The 17,355-nt window shown below is 41.5% G+C and overlaps 1 protein-coding gene across 3 annotated transcripts; it reads right to left on the reverse strand.

Moving 5' to 3' along the window:
• Window positions 1-2,874: 2,874 nt before the first annotated feature.
• Window positions 2,875-13,537, reverse strand: ltb4r2a (leukotriene B4 receptor 2a). Of its 3 annotated transcripts, XM_035529547.2 has the most exons (5): window positions 13,285-13,535; window positions 6,144-6,785; window positions 5,501-5,701; window positions 5,265-5,308; window positions 2,875-4,830 (listed from the first exon to the last, which is right to left on the reverse strand). In XM_035529547.2, the coding sequence occupies exons 1-5, from the start codon at window positions 13,324-13,326 to the stop codon at window positions 4,515-4,517; spliced, it is 1,245 nt and encodes a 414-aa protein (XP_035385440.1). In that variant the 5' UTR covers window positions 13,327-13,535; the 3' UTR covers window positions 2,875-4,514. The 3 variants fall into 3 exon arrangements, with proteins under 3 accessions (XP_035385440.1, XP_081570826.1, XP_081570827.1); XM_081714700.1 differs by lacking the exon at window positions 5,265-5,308 and having other exon boundaries at window positions 13,285-13,537; XM_081714701.1 differs by lacking the exon at window positions 5,265-5,308 and having other exon boundaries at window positions 2,878-4,830; window positions 13,364-13,535.
• Window positions 13,538-17,355: the final 3,818 nt, after the last annotated feature.

The raw sequence follows: 17,355 nt of genomic DNA on the forward strand, positions 1-17,355 counted from the left end.
TCCACATCTACACTGCCCACTCTAGACCCACTGGAGTAACCGAGATTCCACATCCACACTGCCCACTCTAGACCCACTAGATTAACTGAGACTCCACATCCACACTGCCCACTCTAGACCCACTGGATTAACTGAGACTCCACATCTACACTGCCCACCCTAGACCCACTGGAGTAACCGAGATTCCACATCCACACTGCCCACTCTAGACCCACTGGAGTAACTGAGATTCCACATCTACACTGCCCACTCTAGACCCACTGGAGTAACTGAGATTCCACATCTACACTGCCCACTCTAGACCCACTGGAGTAACTGAGATTCCACATCTACACTGCCCACTCTAGACCCACTGGATTAACTGAGACTCCACATCTACACTGCCCACTCTAGACCCACTGGAGTAACCGAGATTCCACATCCACACTGCCCACTCTAGACCCACTAGATTAACTGAGACTCCACATCCACACTGCCCACTCTAGACCCACTGGATTAACTGAGACTCCACATCTACACTGCCCACCCTAGACCCACTGGAGTAACCGAGATTCCACATCCACACTGCCCACTCTAGACCCACTGGATTAACTGAGACTCCACATCTACACTGCCCACTCTAGACCCACTGGAGTAACAGGGAAATCAATCACGAAGGCAAAGACTAGAAAGGCCACCCTGATCTGATTTGACAGAGAGTGGGGTTGGGCAGAAGCAGGGGTGGAGGGAGGTGGGTTGAAGCCTTGTGCGACCATTTGGATTGGTTCTTGCTTGGAGGATGGGCGTGTCTGAGTTGATTCACTTAGAGTCTGCTGAAAGAGCAAAACAGGGACCTATGAGTGTCCATGACAGTTGCAAAGCTAGTGAACATGATGTCTCTGAAATTAGAACATAACAGCTACACGGTGATGCAGTACTAGACAGCAGCTGAATTACGTCGCACTGGCGTGTGAGTCACGCAACGCCCTTTACCAATGCAGCCTGAAGCTTTATGGGCAGGAAATCTGAAATCTGATCCTCACATGCTGATTCTATTTTCCAGCAAATGTTTTCTGCATTTAAAATTAGATATTGTTCACTGGTTCAGTTAAGTCATCAGTTAGCTAACATTATTATTAAACAAGTATCATTATAATAAAGGTGGGAAAATAACTTGCCCTTTGTATTGTTAGTGAATTGCTAAAATATCTTTTATTTGGCAGAATACCCTCTAAAACCACATGGTAAACCCAGACTAAACAAATAAACAACAACAACAACAGACCTTAAACCATATAAATACTAATAATGGAACTGGAAAATACCACAATATGAATACATACACACACACACACACACACACATATATATATATATAATTAAATTGCGAAAGCTCTGCTGAGTGAAGACAGCAGTACCTATTGAGGAATCAGTAATCTCATACTGTAAGCATAATTATAGACTCTCGAGCAGAGCGGTCTCTGACATCATGTTTATGTGTTCTCAGACAAGTGGTTAACATGAACTAATGACATGGATCCCTTCCTGCAGACTTTCAGTACTTAGATCATTCAAACCCGTTCCAGGGTGGGACGAATCAAAGTCCTATTCATTGGGTGAGTGGGTTTGTAACCATAACAGATGGTGAGATGTCATGGTGACGCCTTCGAATGGCCCAGGTGTGATTGTAAAGGAATAACGACACTCGGATAAGAAATGCTACAGTGTCTATGGCACCTTGTTATGAAAACTGATACATGGCAATAAAAGTTGTCCATGCTAATGTAAGGCAAAGAAAAAAGTGGAAAATAAAGAAAAACAAAAAGAGAAAGAGACGTCTACATAACGCACGCACACACACGCACACACACACATCCTTAAATGCATTTAGAACCTTACCTGGGCAAATTGTGAGCTCCCAGTGTAATTGCGCTTGTCCTCTTTTAAAAAGTCAGCAACTGAGGGTGTGTCTCATTAAGTTTCCATTTACTCTTCTCTCTCTCTCCCTCTCTCTATCTCCCTCTCTCGCTTCTTCTGTACACAACAGGCACCAAAAAACAGGAAAGTGAAGCGGTCACACTGGTGGACAGTAAAATTTGAGATGCTTGCAGGGTTCAGTTATTTGGATTCGCTATCAATTTTGGAAGCTGTTGCATCATCGTCAGCTACCCAGGTACAACACCCCTGTTTTTAAGCCAGGTACAACACCCCTGTTTTTAACCCAGGTACAACACCCCTGTTTTTAACCCAGGTACAACACCCCTGTTTTTAACCCAGGTACAACACCCCTGTTTTTAACCCAGGTACAACACCCCTGTTTTTAACCCAGGTACAACACCCCTGTTTTTAAGCCTGTCAGACCTGGTGGTGGTTTACACTTTAGAGCCGAACCTGTACTGGGGGACACAGTTTTAGCCTTGGGGTGTAATGGGTTAATCTCCAGTCTTTTCCTGGTTGACTCCCTCTCTATCCCTGACCCATAGCAGAGAGGCAGTACGCAGTGCAGTGCAGCAGGGATAAACGCAGGGTTCTTAACAGATCAGCATTTGCATTTCTCTTCTGTCACATGAGCAGTGCTGCGTTTTTCTTAATTGACTAGTACAGTGTCATATATGTAGCATAGTGACACTATACTGCACCAACAAACTAGAGTTCTTGTTCTGGTTTTTGAATCTAATTTAATTTAAATTTTAATTACATTGTGAATTAAAATATTTTTTTTTTCTGTTTTCAATATTCGGATTTCTACAGTGCATTTTTGTGGCTATGAATGAAGGATCTCATGTTCTTCATGTTTACACAAATGTAAAGAAATACATATGAATTTAAAAAAGTGTTTGGGTTCTCTGATATCTGATTATTACTTTATCTTTATTCCAGTAAGAAAGCATATAATGTAAATAAATAACCTCTTGTAATCATGAAAAATACTGAAATGTAGTACATTTGATTTAACTGATAAATATACTGATATTTAACTGTTAAATATTTAACATATTTAACTGTTTAATAAAATGCAATTTTCTGTTAAAAATACTAAAATTATAAAATTACAGATTTTTTTACAATGCACTTAGTCTACTTAATAATAACAGTAGTGATATCCACTATAACTAACTAATTGACTAGTTTGGGTGAAGTAGCAAACCACAGTGGACAGTAATGAATATCAGAAACATGCAGTTGAACTTAGGTTGATACAGTATCTCTCTCTCTCTCTCTCACACACACACACACACACACACAAACTAGAGTTATGTTGCTTTTTTTTAAGTCATTTTATTCATATTGTGACTTTAAATTAAAAAATTCTGATTTCAGAATTTACAGTGTGCAGTGCATATAAACATTTTATATCTCTGAATGAAGGATCTCTCTTTCTTTCACACACACTCACACAAATGTAAAGAAATACAAACTAATTGTCTTGATAAAGGCTACAGACACTTTGCTGGACAAGGGCATCTTCCAAATAACCTGTAAATATAAATGTTTAACACCACTGATGTAGACCAGTAAATTTAAAACTAATTTTACACAAGCATTAAATCATTACAATATTCTGTGCAAACACACAGAAATGTATTAAATAAAAGCAGTCAATTTTTGATTTCTCATTTTTAATTCTGTAAATCTATGTTCCATCTTGTTCCAACCTTTTCTGGTCAATTAAGGTGTATTCTCATGTTACAATGTTAAATCATCTTTCAACTCTGTTATTAGTCCTTAATATATCACTCTGGGGGAAAAAAAATCACTGCAATTTTACAGTAAATTATTGGCCGCACAGTGCTGGTTCCAGTGAAGTTTACAGTAAGAACCGATTTAATGTAAAGAATGAAACATACTGAAGACTAGAATATTTGGTTTAACTGTTTTCAAAATTTGACTGTTAAATATGTAACATATTTTAATATTTAACTGTTTTTAAAAAGCTACTTTTCTGTTAAAAACACTACTAAAATTACAGATTTGTTTTACAATGCACTTAGTCCTCTTAATAATAAAAGCAGTGATATACGTTTACTAGTTTGAGCCACAGAGCAAACCATGCAGCGGACAAAAATGCATATCAGGAATGTGAAGTTGAACTTGGGAATGCGAGATTGATGCAGCATTTGAACCTGACTTCAAGTTGGTGTGAATCAAATTTCTTTAGTCAGTTCATGTTCAGGTTTTCAGTTCATGTCAGGTTCTGATCATTCGAGAAGCTTTAAAACACCATTTAGATTGTGTAAGATTGTGTTGACATTGCGCCATCTGGAGGTCAGGGGTGTGTACTGGACGAGATCATAAGTCCCAAGGAATGCACTGGCAGCACATTTTAGCCTTTGGCTCTTCAGGTCAGACACCCACTGTGTCAAAGGTCTCCCCGTCATACCCTCTTACGAGCTACTTTCAAAAGCAATGTGCACCAGCAATTATAAACATATTTACACCCACTTTTGTGGACAGTCACTCGGTTGAAGTCAGCGGCACCGAGTGCAAGCCTTTAGGAGCGCGCCCAAAAGCAAACGCCCAGTTCCTTTGACCAACTACTTCTCGTGCTTTACCGACGTGACTTTGAGGTTGCCGTTCGTGCTGCCGCTGATGGACTCGGACTCCTTGTCGCGGAGTTCCTCCTCCTCCATTCTGATGCGGTCCGGGTCGCAGCTGTTCTGGGTACACAGGCGGCCCTTGCGCGACGAGGAGTCGAGTCCCGTGGCGTCGAAGAGACGCGCCATGAAAGCCGCGCCGGCGCGCTGGATGTACACCCTCGCGGCTAACGTGTAGAGGACGGGGTTGATGCAGCTGCTTACGAACCCCATGGTGGAGACGAAGGCGCGCAGATGCGACCGCAGGCTGATCAGTCTGGGGATGAGAGAGGACAGGGATGAAGCCGCCGGGTTTGCTCTTACACAGAGTAGATGCAGGCTAGACGGACAAGACGTGTGAAGTAGGGAACAGGAGACAGGACAAAGTTCAGGTGAAACGGGGAGCAAAAAATCGCCATAACAGTCCAAAGTCAGTTTTGGCGACATCTCTCAAGCTGGACTCTAAAAATAGGCATGCAAAACCTGGGAGAAGAAAACAAAAATGGACGCTGGCTTGTATGATAGGCCTACACAGTAAACGCTACTTCAGTTATATTATATTATTCGCCCAAAATAAGGGTTTGGTCTCCTGGACATGGGTTGAAACAAACAGGTTCAGAGTATTACGACAGGAGAAGCACTGGCTTTATACCACCGCTCAATAAAGTACATCAAAGCTAAAGATGCAGGCGATATGGAAGTGTGGCTTACTTCGTTCTTACAGGAGAGCTGTCAGGATAAAACGCTGCTGCCACCTGTAGATACAGATATTGCAGTGACGAGCATGATTTTGCAATTAGAAACTACTTTATGACAAAAGTCTTTATCGTGTATCTTTATTATGGACATTTTGTCATGCATATATCCACCGGTAGCTCAGAAGGGTTCTTTTGATGAGCCCTGTCAGGTTTCAGCATAATCAGTGCAGCTTCCGTCACACTACGTACCTGCATCATGTTGATGATGTGGTATGGCAGCCAGAGTATTCCGAATGTGATGATGATGGTGAGAATCAGTTTCTCGCTGCGCACGCGTCTGCGGAACTTGGTCTGCCGAATTCTGCGCAGTATGCACGCGTAGCTGCCCACGATCAGTCCGTAGGGCAGAAGGAACCCCAGGAACGTCTCCATCCCGTACTGCATCATGACCTTGAGCACACATCACACATGGCAATGGATTAATCCAAGGTATTGGGACAGATGTTTTGAGGAGCAGCCGTGCTTTTACTGGCAAAAATCCCTGCAGCTGCCCTTTATCTTTCCTAATGGATGGTGGCAGGCTCTTAACAATCCAGTACATTTAACTTGAAACTGATTTAAATATTTTCTTAATTTGAAATTAGAGAGTGTCCTAATAATTTTGTTAGGGCAATATCTACAATATTTACTCACTTGCGAAACCCAAATGTGATTGATTATTTCCAAATGCAGAGTAAATACTGTCAAATAATTGCTAAGGCACAAATTTATAAAGGAAAGGGGCAAAAAAAAAAAGAGAAATGATTAAAAATACTTGCTTTCAAAAATCATATTGTGATTAATCTTTTTCTTGTTTCAAAATTCGCATTCAGTCACATATTTACCAACTCACATATGTGTTTGTGTGGTGTATGCAGTCACACACGAGACTCTTCAGGTCATATCCTTCTTTTCTCAGTGGGGTCACCGTCCTAAACGCCAGAACAGGCACTGCCAGGGCCAGCGCCAGAAACCAGAGTACCACCAACACCCGACCCACAGTCCTCCGGCCAGTGATGGCGCCAATGCGCTGGGGCCACACCACCGCCACGAGCCTGTGCAGGCTCATCAGGGAGATCAGCAGTATGGAGGCGTACATGTTGGCGCAGCAGAGGTAGTACAGCACTTTGCACATCCCGAGTCCGAAAATCCAGCTGCGCCTCATCAGGTAGACGATGAAGAACGGAATCAGCACCATCAGGGCTCCATCGGCAAAGGCCAGGTTGAGGATGAGGAGGGTGGTGACCGAGCGGCGGCGGGTGCGAGCCAGGATGCTCCAGATGACGAACAGGTTCCCGGGAGCACCGATGACGAAGACTATGGTGAGGATGAGGGCGCCTAATATGGGTCCCGCGTCGTAGCTCATGATCGTCGAGGGATGAGTGGGCTGAATGTCTGTGGTGTTGAGTAAGATGGGGAAGGGAGTGTAGGAAGGTTCGGTGTAGAGCTGAGAGTTTGTAGACAGGGCAGCATGGTTCTTTGCCATGGTCACGCTCTGGAAACAACAACAATACACATACACCTTACTGTCAAAGGCTAACAGCATAGCACTCTTTTCGATATAATGGCAGGGACAGTTGTTAATGGACTGGTAGGAGGTAGTGAAAGCTGGTGTAGACCATTCTGTGCACACCCTTGCTTGAGACTATGACGGGTTTAATGATTGCCTGTCGCGTTGACTCAGGTGTACTGAAGCACAGAGACTATTAAATCCTGCTCTGATCAAGACGTCTAGGAATGTCCTTTATGACAAAGAGGAACTGGAATGAAGCCAAAGATCTTTTTGAGCCTTTATAAACTTTCTAATTCCAGCCCTGTTAGTGCAGTGGGTAGCTGGCGAGGATGCCAGAGCTGTAAAGAAACAGCAGGGTGTTCAACGAGTCAGCTCTGCAAAGGAGAAGCAGTAGGATGGTAGGATGTAGGCTTCAGGAAAGCATGCTGCCTGATTGTTAAAGTGAGGGACATCCTCCAATCGCTTTTGTAACTGCATTTACATCATCACAAAATCCCTACTAAAATGGAATCCAGTATAATACTGGACTTAAGTATTATGTGACAAATTATTGGTGCTTTAGCTTCCAAAGGAAAACAAATGTCATGTTGTGTTTCATGAGTTGGTGTGATGAGTCATTAATTTGATCAGTGAGCTCTTGGCGTTGCTCAGTGAACACCTGTTCTTTGATCTTCTCTGTGATAGCATATCTTTTTAATCAAGTTGCCTTGTTTTTATGTTAGCAGTAATGAAGCAATAATAATAGCCTAATGTGAAAAATTAGATCTGGAGACCTATTATTAGCAAAACAATTAGGCTGAAATGTGTTTTTGAAGTAGCCTGCCTTTTGTTGCTTTGCTATATGCTCGGGTTTAGGAATAGAAACAGAGTCTGTCTGACATTTGTTACAAATCTTCTTTTTTTTAAGTGGAGATGTAAAGATGAGGTGATAAATTTAAATGATTATCTTAGCGGGAATGCTTCTAAAATCGAACAGAAAGAGAGAGACAGAGATGGAGGGAGGGAAAAAAGGGACAGAGAGATGAATCTAAAAAAGAGAGGGAGTAGAGAAGAAAGAAGATCAAGGAATAAGTAGGAAAAGCGCAGGTAGCAGAAAGAAAAGAAAGTGTATCGTTTGTGTTCCTCAAGGCGATCACTCTCATAACTTGTGTGTATTACGCACACAAACACAACATTTGCAGTAGTAATCTGCAGTTATGGGACTGCCTGAGTTCAGAATCCTGAAAGGACATGCTGTTTTTTGTGGTATTAAGTAATGGCAGGCATTAAGCTTGCTTAACCAAACATCTGCCTGTAATAGTAGTAATAGAAAGACAATCCTGTCTCACCCTTCCAGTGGGTGATTATATCTGTCTTTTCCTCACTCTCAGGCATCTGCCAGAGGTCTGGGAGTTTGAGGGTGTGGTGCAGTATTTTTGCTGTTCCTAGGATTGCATTCTTCTGACCTTAGTTTGATGATATCATTCCTGGGATCTGTTAAAGCCACTCCCCCAGCTTAGGTGTCACAGCAGCAAATGCCCCTATCATCGGTGTTAACCTTCCACATTCTGTCTGTTTCCCCTTTCATTCCCTGGTATTTCTCTACCTTCCCATTTTCATTTCCTTTGGATGTTTCCATCACTCGGGACTGCCACATCTATTTCCACTGCTACTTTCTGTGTCCTATCTACCATCTCAATGTCGGTTCACCACCACTTGCTTATGAGTCTGGAGGTCCCACAGGTATGGATTGTCTCAGACGGTGCTCTTTTGCACAGCCTACGTGTCAGATCTTGTCTTGTGTGATACACCTCTGCTTCAGTTTATCTAATGCTTAGTGCTTGATCTTGTGCTAGCATGATTGTGCCTCTATGCTGCCCTTCAGCCCTGCCGTTTCCATCCACTAGGCAGATTGCCTCATGTCAGCACCCCCCCCCCCCCCCCACTATGTGTCAGTGGTACATTCCATGGCACCAACTCTGCTTCCTTGCTTTCAACTATCCGAGACACTCCCTCATCAGCCTGATGTCATCCATGTACAGGAGGTGGCTGATGGTAGTTCTGCTCCGGATTCTGCACCCCTACCCACACTTATTGATGATCTGGCTGAGAGGATTCAGGCCTGTGCAGAAGAGCAGTGGAGTCAGGGCATCTCCTTACTATATACTGCACTTTATGGTCACCTGGGCATGTCCAGTGCTTCACGTTGGCTTCCACTTTGTTCTGGATAAGGGCCTTGAAGTCTTTTAGACTTTATACAGGCCCAAGCTTTCCATATACAGGTGTGCGGCAGCTGGTCCATTTTCTTCTGCTAGTCAGCCATGCACACTTGCTATTAGTTCCTTTGGCCAGTAGGCACGGATCGTCTTGGGCCCAGTGCTTCCCAGTTCTTTATGTTTGTGACCCGCTCTTGGACATCTGCTATCACTTGTATTTTGTAGCTTGGATCCTAGCATGACTGCTAAAGCAGAATATACCAGTTTATTGGTTACAGTTATACTGCATTGTGCATGTTGCTGCATTCATAGCTGTTGGCACAGAATCTGATGGTAGATTACTACTAAGTCAGGGACCCTGCAGCGTTGGCAGGCAGTAGTTAGCTTTGTAACGCGTCAAGAACAGACAGATGCTCACGGAGTGCAGTAGAATGTTCTACAGTAGAGTCTAAATCACGAAATGGAAATACATAAGCTAAAGGTACTGCAGTCTGAGCCATAGTCACAATGCAGTTCAAAAGCACAGAATCCAGATGGCAATAATCAAGTGAAGAATTACAAAAAGCAATCCAAAATACAAAGACCAGTACCAGCTAAACGTGGAATGTGGACACGGGAAGCCCAGTCGGTATGCACATGAAAGCTGTAGCAACACTAAATGATTAAACAGGAACAGAGCTTCTTTATAGGGCTGTGGAAACGAACAACAGGTAATTACGGTTAGCATTCTGTGGAGGATGATCTGCTGAAGGTTTCCTGATAGGCTGATGGTATGTGACGACCAGTCGCTTGGGTGTTCTGGGTAATGGAGTCGGCTGCTGTAGTTCTCAGTGGGGTCGTGACAAGCTTGGTCATGATTGTCTTCTTGACCTTTCTGTCTCAGATGCAGTTGGTCTGTGTTTGTCCGCTCCCTATCTAGCGACAGGAGGTCCCTTTTCACAGTGTTCGAGAGCTGGGTAACCAGTCGCTTGTCTATGAGTGTGGATGACGGCCCTCTCCTGATCCATAGTTCCCTCATACACCATCGGTTGCACAGATTGCCTCTTTATCCATTTATCTGTCTGTCTGTCTGTCTGTCTGTCTGTTTGTTTAGTATTTTATCTGTGGGGCTTCATTAGACATGCAGCCCTGTACTGAAAAATGGTGGTGACAGATTAATACCATGCCACAAACACCAGAGCATTATGAGAGGGAATTACTACAGATCTTTAACGGAAACCCCGCCCTTCTCCGTCTTTTTAAACGTGCATTTTCTTTTTTTAAAAATGATTTTTAGTGATTATTTTGACTTTTGACTTTGCACTAATGTAAGTATTATTATTATTATGAATGTAGCTGAGCAGTGTTTGATGAAAAGTCTGCGTACCCTCTCCCTTGACTGTTTTCATTACTAAGTCCAAATGGAGTCAGGTTACAGTGGGTGGTGAGTGTTTGAAATGCTGAAACATTCTTTAAACTGCACAATTCAGCATGTTCACACTGTCTTTCCTGCATCTGCTTTCACTTTCTCATTTTTTAGAGTTATTTAATGCTCTGCCACTCAAAACGAATACCTAGACTAAACCCAGCAGTTAGCAGGGTGTGTACAACAGGCACAGAAGACAAATACCAACAAAGAAGTGGGGAACGCCTTTGAGCTCAAAGAAAAATAACCCCCCGAAAAAAGAAACCCACAAAAAACTAAAAACAAAACCTGTAGTATTTATAGAACATGCCTCTATCTATCTATCTATCTATCTATCTATCTATCTATATATATATATATATATATATATATATATATATATATATATATAGTTTAACCTTGCATGTTGTCAATTGCATCAGTGTGACAGTTGCATCAATAATTCTATTCCCTGTACTACTTGATGACCCAAAAGTCTTAAATGGGGGCATTGTCGGTGCCAACCAAATATTTTGTCTAAATGTGGGCCAAACATAACAGGATCATATTTTCTATAAAAGCAGGGCATGACATTTGGAAATGACAAGCTGCTTTGGAGAGTGCTAGCTCAGTGGATCATTTGGAAGGTTGCCAGTTTAAGCATCACACCCCCAAGTTGCTACTGTTTTTCCCCCCAGCAAGGCTCTTAATCCTCAGTGGCTCAAGGTTTATTCAGTCACAATTGTAAATCCCTTTGGATAAAAGAGTCAGCTAAATGCCATAAATGTAAATGTTAGACCTCTGGACCCGAGTACTTAAACTGAAACCTGAACACTTAAACTGATACCCGAATATTTAAACTGAGATCTGAGTACTTAAACTGAGACCTGTACTTAAACTGAAACCTTAGTACTTAAACTGAAACCTGAATATTTAAAATAAGTGCATGTAATTTATTTCGGTGTTTTCCTCATTATAACTGTAAAACATTATAAAAGGTAAAAGAATATGAGATCACCCCTACAAATGTGTAAACAGTGCAGAGATTCATGTTTGCCTTGGTGTGTGTGTGTGGGGTGTGTGCGCACGCGTGTGCACGTGCACACTTGTAGGAGTCATTCTTTAAGAGAACAGGTTTCCCCTAACATGCACCCTTGGCAGCGAGACCAGACTTGAACAAGCACATGGTATTCTTCTCCTGCCAAAGCTCTTAGCTGTTTCCCATATTCCTTAAAAAAGTTGAAAGTCTGCCAATGGTCAGTTCTAGGCTAGTTTACATTTCAGAAGTTCATCTGAATTTCAATCGCTTGGCCTAACCACACACATTCCACTAGCCTGGATTAGACATGTTTATGTAGTGTTTGTGTTCAACATCTTAATGAAGAGGAAGACTTGTGCACACCTTTTGACACTCACACCCTCAACAGCAATGAGGTAAATAAAAAACAAAGACACATTACTATTACATATGCATACACACAGGGCAATGTAGCAGTAATATGTGTAAGATTTATTGTAGTTTGTAATAATACAAATTAATCTCTTGGGTATATTAATGTCTCCGTGTGTGTGTGTGTGTGTGTGTGTGTGTGTGTGTGTGTGTGTGTGTGTGTGTGTGGCACAGGTGAGGAGAGGAATTATGTTATAGAGTATACACAGAGAGTATACACAGAGAGCATACACAGAGAGTATATACAGAGAGTATACACAGAGTATATACAGAGAGTATACACAGAGAGTATACACAGAGAGTATATACAGAGAGTATACACAGAGAGTATATACAGAGAGTATACACAGAGAGTATATACAGAGAGTATACACAGAGTATATACAGAGGGTATACACAGAGAGTATACACAGAGCATATACACAGAGTATATACAGAGAACATACACAGAGAGCATACACAGAGTATACACAGAGAGTATACACAGAGCATATACACAGAGAGCATACACAGAGAGTATACACAGAGAGCATACACAGAGAGTATACACAGAGAGCATACACAGAGAGTTTACACAGAGAGTATACACAGAGAGCATACACAGAAAGCATACACAGCATATACACAGAGAGTATACACAGAGAGTATACACAGAGCATATACACAGAGAGTATACACAGAGAGCATATACACAGAGAGTATACACAGAGAGCATACACAGAGCGTATACACAGAGAGTATACACAGAGAGCATATACACAGAGAGTATACACAGAGAGCATATACACAGAGTATACACAGAGAGCATATACACAGAGAGTATACACAGAGAGCATATACACAGAGAGTATACACAGAGAGCATATACACAGAGAGTATACACAGAGAGTATACACAGAGAGCATATACACACAGAGTATACACAGAGAGCATACACAGAGAGTATACACAGAGAGTATACACAGAGAGTATACACAGAGAGTATACCCTTACTGTATGGTTATTCATGAAATGTAGGTATTAATGTCAGTGTACAATCACCAGCAGAAAAATCAAAGCCTGCTTTCTTCACTCAGAAAATGTATTTAGTAAATTTAGGGTTTTTGCCCAAAAGTATGAACCGCTATTAGAACTGAGCCTTCAGCAATGGTAATAGCTGTGTCTCTGCCAACACAGCCCATAGTAGAACAAGTCAGGACGCTTCAGTGAGAGGAAACTTTTACATACATAGTCACTTCTCCACACTACCTCCAAAGTTAAAAAGAGACCATCCATGTAATTGAAAATAATAAATTACTAACTAGTAAGCTTTTAAGTACCATTAACGAGTAAGTGAAATAGTTTTATTTCTATAATGAAATTTGTTTTTGGTCACCTAAAGAGATTCCTTAAATCAGTGAATTATTGCATGAAAGCCAAGATAAGCCAACAATGTGATGCTGTGTTCCTTACCTGGTTGGGGGTAGAACTCAAAGCTGAGAGAAAACTCCACATGTGGAAGGTATGTCAGGGCAGTAGGAATGTCACGTACCTTTCCGCCGCTCGATCACTTGAAGATGCTTCTCGTATTTCACGGTAGTGTTCTTTTCTTTACAACTTCCCCTTCCGTCTTCTTGTAGTGTCATTTACATTCTCCGGTTCTCTTGTGACTTCTCTGTGTCTGCTGTTCGCTGTTCTACTTTGTACCTGCCGTTTTCTAGCTGTTGGGTTGGTTCCAGCGTGCTATGGGCGGGTGGGAGCGTGGCGGGGGCGGGGCGGGGGCGGGATGGGGGCAGGGCAGGGGCGGGGTTTCTCTTCTGCCACCCCACCAACCTACTTATCTCTCTCTTATCTGTTTCCATCTAATCATGCATGACTTTCCTTGTGGTCGATCACACAGACACATATACATGCGCACACACACACACATATGCACACACTCATGTAGATGAATCATCCTGGCAAAGTCTGCTTAAATTTCTCAATCAATATCCTGTCTCAGTTTGGTTCAAACTGTACTACTAAACATTCTTTACAGAAAAGTGATTCCTAATTAATATACACACAAACCAAATGTCACATTAAGCACATTTTAGGTCTGATTTTATTTTTGATTCTTTAAACTATTTCCTATCACACAGACTGTGTATTAAACATTTTATTTCAAGACAAATTACTGCAGCATGTAGCATGTAATTGTGCAAAAAAAAGGAATCTTATTAACGGAGACCTGAGCTTTAAAAATAGCAAACCCTGAAATTCCTCAAATGAAAGATAGCGTAGAGCAGAGCAGAGCAGAGGGGTAGTGAGAGACAGCAGTGGTCTCGCGAGCACAAATAAAGCTGAATAAACACATGCATAAGTCAAGTTTTGGAGATGTTGTTTTAAGCATACATTGGTCAGTCTTGGGGAAAACTGCAGGAATCTCAAGGCTGTTGTCACATTCCTTGTTTTTTCTCCTTTCTTGGCATTACACAAACATTTTCTAAACTTGCAGTATATTTTCTGGAATACTATCTGAACGTTTGCGTATTATTGAATATGATAAATCGAGAATTCCATTATCCGTACTGCTTTATTTATTTAAGAGTGTATAGCCCTTTAAAGGGAGGCGCAGCCTTTGACCAAGCAAACATCCAAATGAGGACCAAATGAAGACATAACAGGAACATGTATTCTAAAAAGAAAACAAAAACGTCATTGCTCAGTGACATCTGTGCCTCTGTATTGTATATTTACTGATGTGAGAGGCCAGGGGTGCATTAGCTTTGGATGGAAAGCAGTAATGACAGAACTTAACTGTGCTTCTTTCCAAGACAAAGGCCAGCAGAGAGGTAGTGAGAGACAGTAATGGTCTTGGGAGCACACAAAATGCCTGTATGAATTATTAGTTAATCTGTTTTTTATTAAGGAAATAAGTAAATCTTTGTTTCTGCAGCATGTTTCTAGAACAAGGCTCAAAGTGCTTTACAATCCAACACAATAAAATCCAAAATATGTGCTGTGGGTGACAGAGCCAACACTGAGGTACTGTGCTTGCTGTGCTTCGTGCTGGAGAGAAGACGCAGGCACGGCACGTCTCTCCGACTCAGACATATGAGCACGGCGCAAGTAGTCCAAACCGAGAGGCGGAGGCATGCACGGTTTCCAGAAAGGGCAGGGAATTCCTACCAGTCTTCAGTCAATCTGACAAATTTAAAAGACATCAAGATTTAACTGGTGGCTTAACAATGATGAAAAGTACTTTACCAGAATTTATCTCTTTAAATGTAAATTGAGCAGTCTTTGGGAAAGCTTGAGGAATCTCAAGGCTGGTGTGTTTTTTCTTCTTTCTTGGCAGCATTCAAGCATTTTTAAAGACTTACAATATGTTATTTTGAACATTATCTGAACAGTTCCAAATTCCTTAAAGCTAAGAATAACTCTGGCCAAGTATTGTATAATTTTAAAAGATATTTTGGTTATTTAAGCTCCATTTTAGAAACAAAAACATTCTTACCCTTTTGGTAACCGAGCATGCTCAAAAACTATTATTGGTTATTTACTCTAGGCCTCAGTGAATGTGAGTACTGAAATTTAAATCAGAACTTGTCTTCAGTTTAACAATTAAGTGACTTATTCAACAGTTGATGTTGTACAGATTCAGCCATTCTGTTTTTGAGTCTGCTGAAGTGATTATTTGACCTTGTACTAATGCTTGATGCTTTATTAGATTATTTTTGTTTTGCTCAATGGCATAAATTCACCCACATGAACAACCTTTACAAAAGACCAAAAAAAACCCTGCCCCTCATCGACTTTTATTTTGAAACCCGTGTCTTTCCAGAAGCCACTTGGTCAGCACGGATCTGAACCACTCTGGATGATTAATTCTGTGTATGCAATACTCTGTCAACTAATAGCTTCACTTGGTGTCTGTTATGCTCATTTCTCCCTTCTCCCGCCTAGTTTATTGTCTGCTTTCCTCCAGAGAACTAGTGGAAACTGGAACTGCGGCACTTGTGGCCAATTTCCCGGCATTAGCAGGATCTAAAGCCACACGCAGGGGAGGAGGTGGTTGCATGGTTGGAGAAATGGCCTGCCATTCCGTTGTATCCGTTCACGAGGCTGAGAGGGTTTGCCTCCAGTCTTTGTCAACAAGCTCTTGTGCATTTCAGTTCCATCCTCACCAAACAGGTTTTGCTTAGCTTGCTTAAGGGAATCTGTTGCATAGCTGTCACTGATGCATCTTTCTTTCGATGGCCCAGAGCTTCTGAATATTCAGCTGGGGCGGGTTGGAAAATTGGTGTTGGCTAAGGGTTGTCTATCATCAAGCCAATAAAAAAGAAAGCATATGATGTCAAAAACAATTCTGGTCTTATTGAGGAGAAGTAGTTCTATTTGTCGTCAGAACACAAGTTGGAGAGGAACAGATGCCAGAGAGAGTTACCTCTTTTTTAACATATAAAAGAGTACAAGTGTTTAGAACCTCTAAAACCTGCATTTAGAACCTCTAAAAGACAATAAGGGGACCAAGCGATTAACAGCTTGGGCTATTAATCCACGGTGGCCTGCAGGCATATTTTCACATCATTGTTCTAAAGGTCTTATGCTTAGTAAGTGTGGGATTGAATCCTATTTTCATCAATTTGGCAGTAATTTAGATTCATCAGAGAAGTTAGCATACATTTTCAGTGGTCATTGGGGCCCTTCCCATGCTACTAAGAAAGACAGTTTTAAAGTTAACAAGACTTTGGGATCTCCATGTGATCAGTATCATCTTCATCAAAAGGCATTGTTTTGTTCCCTCATTTGTTCTTACATGTCATCAGGGCTCTTTTGCATGCTATCAAGAAACACCATTTAAAAGCTGCACGAGACGGAACTACAGTTTCAGTAAGTGTGGATGATATGTGAATATCATATGATATGTGAACTTCCATTGAATTTGTCATGCTTAAATGTGTGTGATATATTTCTGTGTTGTCTTTGGTCAATCTGAAAAAATTACAAGATCTCCAGATTTAACTGGGGACTGAACTGTGACTAAAAGTACCTTAGCAGAATTAATCCTTTAAAATCTAAATTGGCCGAAGATAATTCATAGGTATTATTCAAATCCTTCAAAAAATGTGGCCAGGGTTTCCAACTGTCATCAGGGAACTTCCGGGTCCGGTTTAAAACTCCGTAATATTGCCCTAGTATCACTTGCCTTACTGCTCTCCAGAATTATTTATTAAACCAGTTAAAGAGAGAGGTTATGGTGATCAAGTGCTTAACTGTACTTTGAGTCTCTTCACTGAAATGCTTTCGTTGACACCTCTCAGGGAGGATTGTGTGTTTTTGAGTGGTAATTGGAGCACCTATGCCTTTAAGAAAAGCAGTTTCAAAGCACCATCACCTGCACAGATTTACCTCCAGACAAGCCATATAATAGGAGCAGTGATGGAGAGATTAGGGTGAAGGACCCATTGTGCTTTGCACATGTGTGGAAAAAAGGAGGAAGTAGCCAAAAGACTGCATGTATTAATTGTTCATTCACTGTATACTCCATGCGTGAGTTTG

Source organism: Electrophorus electricus, chromosome 5 (assembly GCF_041902795.1).
Source record: "Electrophorus electricus isolate QZ-2024a chromosome 5, ASM4190279v1, whole genome shotgun sequence".
Taxonomy (NCBI): Eukaryota; Metazoa; Chordata; class Actinopteri; order Gymnotiformes; family Gymnotidae; genus Electrophorus; species Electrophorus electricus.

Bases quoted from the DNA above. Each gene is read 5' to 3' on its own strand.
- ltb4r2a (XM_081714700.1), bottom strand. From the start codon at position 13,326: ATGTGGAGTTTTCTCTCAGCTTTGAGTTCTACCCCCAACCAG. The intron at 5,702-6,143 runs GTGAGTTGGTAA...TGTGTGCTCAAG, and splicing joins TACACCACACAAACACATAT to GTCATGATGCAGTACGGGAT. The intron at 4,831-5,500 runs GTACGTAGTGTG...TCTCATCCCCAG, and splicing joins ACATCATCAACATGATGCAG to ACTGATCAGCCTGCGGTCGC.